Genomic DNA, 9708 nt, shown 5'->3' on the forward strand with positions numbered 1-9708 from the left:
AGGAATGCCCCAACTTTTTCCATCATCTATACCTGCATCTTTCGAAACTTTTTTTTTTTTATCGCGTCAATTCGCAGATTCTAGAATATTCTTTTTACTGCGAAATAAATCGTGTTACTGAAATACTCTTTGCACATTGATTAAAAGTATTGATGAAGTATCGATTGTGAAATCCTCCGGGAAATTCACGGTTTGTACAGGCTCATTTTCACGCTACAGATCATGTTTTTAATAATGTTTTTAATGATGTAAATGTAAAATATCATGATCTATTAATAAATAGAATTTTGTTACTGTTATTGTTTACTTTGGACAAGACAATATCATATTGCATTTTTTATCGTGACTCTTTTGTTTCATTGTCTCGGATCTAAGGACTTTTTGTGGGAGGAATTGTGTCAGCGACTAAAATTGCGGCTCTTAATTATGCTTATTGCATTCACATATCTAATGGTCCTTGGGCACGCAAAAAAAAAGTTGCGATGACATAAGTGCTTTTTGATAACCGGAGAACGCGTATATTTAATATTGAGATTTAATGGATTCGCAGAATTATATATTGCAAGTTTTATCATTTATTCTTCTCGGATTAATGTTTATATGTGTTTTCCTTAATCATTAAATCCCTTGAGTTGTGAAAACCGTTGCAGATCTTGAAAACACGTTAAATATATAATAAAATAACAAAGTCAACTGATAGCTTTAAAATAATAAATATAAAATATAAATTAAAATAACGTTTTTTTAACAAGAGAAAAATTTGTTAAAAAATATAAATTATTATCCGCTTGTTTGCAAAAATATAAGTAACAATACCTTGCGGGATATTTTCTACATTTTTCTATAAAGCTTATTCTTTCAAAAATTTCTTGTTTCTATTATCCTTAAAAATAATGAAGGTGTTTCTTGATTTCTCCGAGAGAAAAAAATTCTTTTTAATTTTGCCATTTCTCTTAAATCTAAAGTGTTATTAAGTCCATGACTCATGTCAGTTGCGATAAACGCACGATAATAATATGTTTGTGCATTCCTTATTTTATGAAATATCGGCGACACGCTTAAATATTATTAATTATTGCTTATGGACATACGTGCAATCATTATGCAACGCATATTTTACGCGGATAAAAAGGCAAAATTTTGTCCGAAACAAAATTTCTTTTCTATTGTTAGCGAATTTTCAGCGCGACTACATATCCATTAAGATCTTGCATGTCATGTATTTACTTTTTTGCATAAACATAGAAATTATCTATGTTATGCTTTTTTGTTATTATATCTACCGAGGACGAATATCGGACTCATGCTCTCGCGCGATTGTTTTCTTTCGAAAGAATCAGTTGTATTTCGCTCGTATATGTGTACAGTAGCAGCCGCACGATGCTTGACACAGATAGTTAAATTCAAGTGCGAATAAAAATATATAATAAAGATGATTTTTGAATATAATTCTCTCTCGCATATTAATAATAATTCTATTAAATTTTTGTAAAAAAAGAAATATATCTTTTTATTTGAAATAAAAAATAAAATAATTTAATATAAAATAAAATCAAAGATGATATATAATGATGAATGATTTGGAAAATAAAATCTTTTTTTTTCCCCATATTGTTATTTTGCGAATAAATATTGGAATCAAATGAAACTATCGGCGAATGCATGAAGCGGTATCTATTTCGAGGCGATAATGATTACGTTAATCAACGTGATTTTTGCACCATGTGGCGCGCAGTCTCGAAGATGCTTTCGTTTAAGTAAATGCGAAATTCCGGAGCTATGAATCGATCGCCATCTGAAAAATCGAGTTATACGGAATTGAGGATGACATCATATATGCCCCGTGTGTCAGCCATTTTATAGCGTCATGTACTCGCGAACGTAAAACCATTTTTGGAGCTTCAAGGACCGCGTTTGTAGATTATAAGTTCAATATTATATACAAGGTGTCACATATAATACGATGATCATTTGATTTTGAGTAGAGACAAATTAGTCATTTTAGAATTTTTTTATTTATTAATTTGTCAATTGTTTGAAATTGGGCAAAGTTAATATTATTATTTATTTAATTAATAAAATAATATTTTTTTTATTAAAATTAATTTGCATAGACATTAAAAATAAAGGATTAGCATATGGAAAGTATTTATAAGATGGATTTATCTTGATAAATAAAAAAAAACCTTTTCTATATATTTTATGTGATACAATTGAGTAATTAAGAATTGCACTTGGCTCCTCAATTAATCGCGCGAGCGCAAAATTATAAACTCGATCGATTAAACTTGACGCTTGACATTGTAAAACATGTAACGCTCGTCGCTCGTTCATGCATGGTTGGATGTACGTAACATCGTAACACTTTTGAAGCGTCTCGTCTGTCTCATTTCGCTCTGATTGGCTGCGAGGGAAGACGAGGGCGACGACCATCACCTCCTGCTAAGAGAAGCGTATAAATCCCGAGACTCCCTTCCTTACTCGACGATTGTTTAGAGCAATGATGTCCTCCAATCTTGTTGAACATGCGAATTAATTCATGTTTTGTTACATATATTTAATAAGACTAAAATATAAATAATAAGAATATATTTATTAATAATATCTGATTATTAATAAATATATTCTTATTATTATTCCGATTATACAAACGGAAAATATCGCGATAAATAATGATCTACAATAAATCGTATTTGACTGACGTATGTGTGACATTTAATATTTCGGATTCAATATTGCGTTAGATGATATCAGCAGTTAGATGATAATTATAGTTCAATTCGCCATTAATCAATGTATTTCTGGTGAAACCGCGCATATTTTTCGGATCATTTCTAACTTGTTTAAGAACGGCAACGCGAGATCTTCCGTGTGGCAACCGGACGAATATTGACAACAGTCTGGGCCACCATGGTAGAAAATAAAATTCTCGATGTGGGTCGTGCACCGCTTGAAATAGAAGCGCGTTCTCTCCTCGCCTGGCGCATGGCTTCTTCATGTTCGGAATGCTGTAAATGAAAGACGAATTTGTCATAATGCTCCCTGAATTTGTCGTTACGCCCTGATGAATGTCGCGCGTTATATGCATAATTGCGAAATTTACTATGTTACTTAGAACCGAGAAATACCTGCAAAATAAAAAAAGAAAAAGAAAGTAAAAGTATCCCGTAAAAAATTATCCTATGTTTTATTAATCTATTTTCTTTCACGTTCATTACTTGGTCCTGAATTCTTTTCTCAATTTGATATAAATAAAAAATGAGTATTGTTAGTAGTGTAGCCGTTTAATCATCGATACTTTCCAAAGATATTACAGTGAGAAAAATAATTCTCGTTTTCCACGAGGATAGCATCATTCGATATTATCTGTTTTAAGGCAGTAGGCCAAGGATAGCGAGATGATGTCAATTCCGAGTATTTTATGTTCAAAGAACCTTCGTGGAAGATTCGAAGGATGAAAGCCTATCTAATTGTAGAGATGAGTCAATGAGAAACTTGTTCTTGTGTATAAAAATGTTCACGAAAAAATTTCTTTTTATATTTAAATAAAATTGCAATCTGGTGTTTAATCCTCAGCAATTAATATTTGATTAATATGTGTATCTATTAATATGTATATAATTTTTATTTAATATTTATTTTCTAGATTGGAGAAAAAAACAAAGGATTTGCAAATAGCAGAGCGAAATGCCATGATCTATGAAACACGCTGCAGTGATTTACAATCACAATTCAATCAATCGCAGGCAGAGCGCAAGAAGCTTGCAGAGAAAGATCGAGATTCGGAGAAGGAAATCGAAAGATTGAAAGCGTTGCTCGACGATGCTCGGAAACATCTGGAGGAGGAGACTTTGCAGCGAATCGATCTGGAGAACAATATTCAAAGTCTCAAAGAAGATATCAGTTTTAAGGATCAAGTTTATCAACAAGAACTTTCGGAGACTCGTACGAGACGACAAGTAAGTTATTATTGGAAATAAGATCTTTTAGATTTTATTACATTATTATAAAGATATCGTTATTGCCATTTTCACATGAAAAGTTAGTTGATGAATATTTATTTAAACCTAGCAATATAATTAGAACTGTAATAGAAAAGACTAAAAATAAGTTAAATTTCTAATCAATGTTGATACAATTACTTTTAAATTTATAAATTTTTTAAAACATCACTTATAATGTATGTGTTTGCATTTTAGGTTGAGATATCCGAAATAGACGGGCGCCTCGCGGAACAATACGAGGCGAAATTGCAGCAGTCGCTACAAGAATTGCGCGACCAATATGAAGCACAGATGCGTGCAAATCGAGAGGAGATTGAATTGTTATATGAAAACAAAATCAAGAATTTGGCATCTCATGCACAACGTAATAGTGGAGCCGCCAGTATAGCAGTCGAAGAATTAAGACAGACACGCTCTAGAATCGAAGGGCTTAATTCAAGAATCAGCGAGCTCGAAGCGTCCAATAATGCGCTTAATGCACGAATCAGGTAATTTTTTTTACAAAATTTTCTGAGTCTCTCTCTTCATGTTAACAGAATGTTTTTTTGAAATAAATATAAAGCGTTTATATATTTCTATATTTAAGTAAGTATAAAAATAACATAAATGTGTCTTTCAACAGAGATTTGGAAAATTTAAGAGAAAACGAACGTTCTCGTCACGCGGAAAACTTGGCTGGATTGGAAGCGGAATTAGCACGTATGCGAGACGAAATGGCTCAGCAGTTGCAAGAATATCAGGATCTCATGGACATTAAAGTGGCACTTGATTTAGAAATCGCTGCATATCGTAAAATGCTCGAGTCTGAAGAGGCCAGGTAAGCCAATATATTGTAATCTGTTTGAATTTGAACGGAAAATTTCAAGCTCTTTCCTTTCTTATTTCCAATTAGATTAATTTATTCTTACTTTAATTTTCAGATTAAACATTACGCCTATGCAATCGACAAACACGTCTTTAAGTGGTAGAGCAACTCCGTCCAGACATACCCCTCTTAGAGGGGGTAAACGAAAACGCACTTTATTGGAAGAAAGTGAAGAACGTAGCAGTAGTGATTACAGCGTTTCAGGTACTGCTAGGGGTGACGTAGAAATTACTGAAGCAGATCCCCAAGGACGATTTGTTAAACTTACCAACAAGGGCAATAAGGTAAGGCTGAAAGCTTTAGAGAAATTAATTTTGATTTTATTCGAGCTACAGATAATACATACTTTATGTATCAAACATAATTTGTACAACAGGAAATAAGTTTGAGCGGCTGGCAGCTTATTCGCAAAGCTGGTACTCTGGAAACAGTTTTCAAGTTTCATCGTACAGCAAAACTTGAAGCAGGTGCTAATGTATTGGTATGGTCAGCTGATCTCGGTGCGACACACGAGCCACCATCTAACATCGTTATGAAAGGTCAGAAATGGTTTATAGCGGACAACATGAGTACGATTCTGTTCAATAACGAAGGAGAGGTATGCATTACCATCAATCATGTATTTAACTATGTATTTAAATAAGCATGTTTCTTTCAATACCGATATATGTGATAGATATTTTTAAATTTCAAGGAAAACAAATTTTATATGATAAAAACAGATTTCTTATTAGTCGAAATATTATACAAAACATTTAAGGGGACAAATTTTACATTTTTTAATTTTCTAATAGGAACTGGCAACTTCTGAACGCAAGAGACAGCAATTGTCTACAAGTTTGTCCCGACATAGGGAAAGTATAGGATTCCGATCAACAGAAGAACTTCATCACCAACAGGTAAGGATACAGTAAATGTTTCATTGTATTATGCATTACATTATATTGTAAGTATCGTAGATGAAAGCTTTAAACTAGTTTTGAAATTAAAATAAGAGTCATTAGGAAAACAGAAGTTGGAAGTAATAATATAATGCTGATATGTGTCAGTGTTATATTCTAACTGCAGCAATATTTTGATATACTATCGACGTATGAAATGGTATTTAGCAAATTGTAATAATGCACAATTACAATAATGTAAAAAAGTACTTCCTTTGACATACTAAAAAGATGCTAGTTGATAAAAAAATATACCTGAGAAACAGAAAAGAACATATTTTTTGAGATTCTTAAACATGAAAAGAAGACAATGTGGCTATGAGAATAATATTTATTTGAAAATTTCAAGCTGCATCATTAGGGATCAATTTAATATTCACGCAAAATTGTAGTAAATATTCAGACTTTACTTACTTTTCACTTTTTCGAGATTTGTTATATACAGAATAAGTGTTGCAGTTATAGACAACTAATTTCGGGGGGGTAGCGTTTTCACAACAATTCACTTCTTGTTCCATAGAGAAGATATCTCTACCCGTATTAAGGGTGAGGGCACACGACTCTGATGGGCACTTTATGTAAGTTATTTTATAACCTATCAGATGTTCGAACATTAAGTTGTCAATAATTAATATTCTTTGCACTCATATAATATATAAGAATTATATTTTGCTTCATATTTGGTTGGTTTTCATGCAGCACTTTGCCTGGATACTCACCGCTTAACAACTAAAATCTCATGCCTTACGAGAATTAATATAATCTTTGTTAAGATTATTACATCATCCCCCATCAATTAACCACATTGTCTTTAATTAAAATATATTATTGCGATTATATATTGTATGTATAAAAACATATACACATCGTTAAATATTATTTGCATAGATAATACTTAAAGCTTTTTTTTTTTTACATAAAATTTGGATATTCAATGCTATAATTTGTGAATTAAACAAATTTTAATTACGTATTATTAATGTTTTATTTAAATTTAGAATTTTCTGAATGTTAAATCTATGCGAGAGTTTTTTTACATCGATTATATAAGCTTTTGTATTGCATTTCAACATTGAACAAATTTTCATCTTCTGATATTATATAAATATTAGTTGTTCGTTTTGTGATCATTGATATATGTATGTATAATCGAATTATGTAATTTAAGGAACAGTATGCGTTTTGCTTTATTTAAAATGTGAACGGTAGTAACATTTATGAATAATATAAATTTAATTTAGCGTATAACTGATGTATTATACATTACTGCATATTAATATAGATCATATAGATTGTATACAGGTAATAGAGATTATGCGGACTAAATATGCTGTGTGCAAAAAAATTTTAAACAAAATAGAATAATTATAAAAGGATATATCTCACATATTTTCATATACATATATGTATTTTTCACTGTGTGAATTTAACAATAAAGGTTCATTATTTGCTTGTAACTAAATAAATATTCACGCAGTGAAATAAGCGAATTGGGGCCCGTGGTAATTACTCATTTATTTTATGTTCTTTTCGTTCGTTTTGTTGATGAAATATTGTATGTTTTATGTTTCAGAGTGATCCCCAAGGTGAAGAACGTTGCCGAATTATGTGAACATAAATTTATAATTATTAAGCTTAATTATACACATTATACTCTAAATTAATTTTGGTAAGTGAATGTTGTATTTTATATCTCTGATATTATACTTTAAATTAATTTTTTTCTGTCAGTTTAAATACAAAATATTTTCTTATATATTATGTATATATATTGCAATAAAAATACATTAACTTTTTATTGCAATAGAAAAAAAGAAAATATATATATGTGCTTATATGTATATATGTATATATTTTCTATTGCAATAATGTAAGAAAGTTATTAAAAATGTGTTTTAACTGCAATATTTATTATTTCTTTTTTGACATTATTATCAAAAGGTTTTAAAAGTTTCCATGATAATGAGCTTTGTAAGCATTGTGTACAAAATTAATGAGAATAAAAAGATTGTGCCATTAACACAAAGAAATTAATTTAGAGTATAATATCAGAGACATAATGAGTTCTACAAGATTCATTTATTGGATGTTCACTTTGAAGAAGAGGAGAATAATAAACGAAAAAATTATTGCAGTTGAATGTATATGTATGTATAACGTATAAGAAAGAGAAGATATTGTATAATATATTTCAGCTGATGCGCAAGAATTCCAAATCAAACTTAACAACTGTGTTCCGTGGTACGAATAATATATTGCATTTACAAATCCATTTATTATATAAGAGAAAGAGACAAAACTGTGCTATTATACTCCGTTGAACTCACAGCCATACAATAATTGCATAGACGGACATTAATGGTAGTAATGCTTGCATTCAGCCAATTTCTTCTCCATTGTTACGTGCCGCATACAAGTTCACATTTACCACCAGGCTATAATGCATCCGTTTATTATATTCTCTTCAAATTGTAATATTGGACAAATAATGTTTCGAGCGTATTTTAACGATTAATATTTTTTTAATTTATGGTAATGATTAAGTTATGTTTATGTTCGTTTATTGTGTCTAAAAAAAATAATCAATAGATCGATTAGGCTGTCAGTATTCGTTTCTCTCTCTCTCTCTCTCTCTCTTTTTTTTTTTTAAGTATGACGGTATAAAACTGGAAAAGATATATATATATGATAACTGTCAGTTGGATAAACAGTTTCGTCACTCCATGTTATCCCGAAGAAAACGCTTGACTAACATTCGATTGAATGTTATTTCTATTTTCCGATTAAGTGACATTCAACTGAAGTCGCAGTTACATGTCAAAAGAGTACGTTTTTCGATTGCGAAATTGTGCATCGGATTGTACACCGGATGCTGCTGATGTGTAATTGATTTTTCTATCGAAATAAGATGTCAAAGAAAATGCAAGAAACATATTTGTTCTTACAGTTCTTCACGCGCCCATCTGTGCGTACAAAATGATTTTTCTCAATTGTATTCAGCTTTATATCATTTATATACTAATAATAAAAATTAAAAAATTAATTGTACAAATGTACTCGTATAATTATTTTTTTTCACAACAGTGAAAGTAACTATTTTTGGTCAAACATTAAATTAGAATAAGTCTTTTGATAGAGACAGCATCAAACCGAAAAAAAAGTTTACGATAAATTACGTTGTTCAGATTCTACATTTGCAAATTCATGTTAAATCAGCTAAATATTTGTATATAGAAACAATATAAAAAAAGGAAAATTTTCATTTAAAAATTAAGAATGCTAAATATTTTTTATAAAAATTTAATTTTTTTTATTCGCGCTGTTTTCTGCACTAGGCTGTCAATAACTCATTTTCGTCTTTGTGCTAAATAATTTTGTAAGTTTGGAGAAACATCTATTTATGTGTAAAAAAAGTTTCCTACTCGAACGCTTTTCTGTTGGATAAAAAACGTAGAAATCGTTGTTAGTCTTGCTTGAAGACGATTTATTGTGGATCTCCAAGTTTTATTAATATCTCTGTACATATAAAGATTTTTCATACATATTAAAAAGAGTAACGTGGAAATTAGTATAAAACTTTTTTTTTTGACATATCGTAAAATGCGCGCATCACATATACGTGTAAGTGTAAGTTATATTAATCGTTTCGATGATACGGTTATATTCTATTCGCCTTACGATGTTACGATGAAATAAAACAATCTCATATACCCGTATGAAATGAAGATACATATAAGTATCAGGAACTAAAGAAAACACTGTGTGAAAGTTTAAGATACGGTTCGATAATATTCTTTTATATACTGAGAAGGGCTTTTCGCGCACATATTATATAATATATATATATATATATATATATATATATATATATCTGGCAAAGCAAATTTAAACGACGATT

At 30.3% G+C, this 9708-nt stretch overlaps 1 protein-coding gene across 2 annotated transcripts in view; it reads left to right on the top strand.

Moving 5' to 3' along the window:
* The window catches only part of LOC115235863 (lamin Dm0-like), a 22347-nt gene extending 14808 nt beyond the window's left edge, over positions 1–7539 (top strand). Inside the window, exons 2-9 of one of the 2 annotated variants that reach the window (XM_029807935.1) lie at positions 3647–3959; positions 4200–4492; positions 4627–4821; positions 4925–5153; positions 5246–5467; positions 5664–5768; positions 6331–6388; positions 7384–7539. In XM_029807935.1, coding sequence (XP_029663795.1) covers positions 3647–3959; positions 4200–4492; positions 4627–4821; positions 4925–5153; positions 5246–5467; positions 5664–5768; positions 6331–6354 — 1381 coding nt within the window. In that variant the 3' untranslated portion in view covers positions 6355–6388; positions 7384–7539. The remainder of the gene's footprint in view (positions 1–3646; positions 3960–4199; positions 4493–4626; positions 4822–4924; positions 5154–5245; positions 5468–5663; positions 5769–6330; positions 6389–7383) is intronic. The other variant, XM_029807934.1, reaches the window with a different exon arrangement.
* The last annotated feature ends 2169 nt before the right edge of the window (positions 7540–9708 follow it).

Source organism: Formica exsecta, unplaced genomic scaffold (assembly GCF_003651465.1).
Source record: "Formica exsecta isolate Colony F162 unplaced genomic scaffold, ASM365146v1 scaffold236, whole genome shotgun sequence".
NCBI lineage: Eukaryota > Metazoa > Arthropoda > Insecta > Hymenoptera > Formicidae > Formica > Formica exsecta.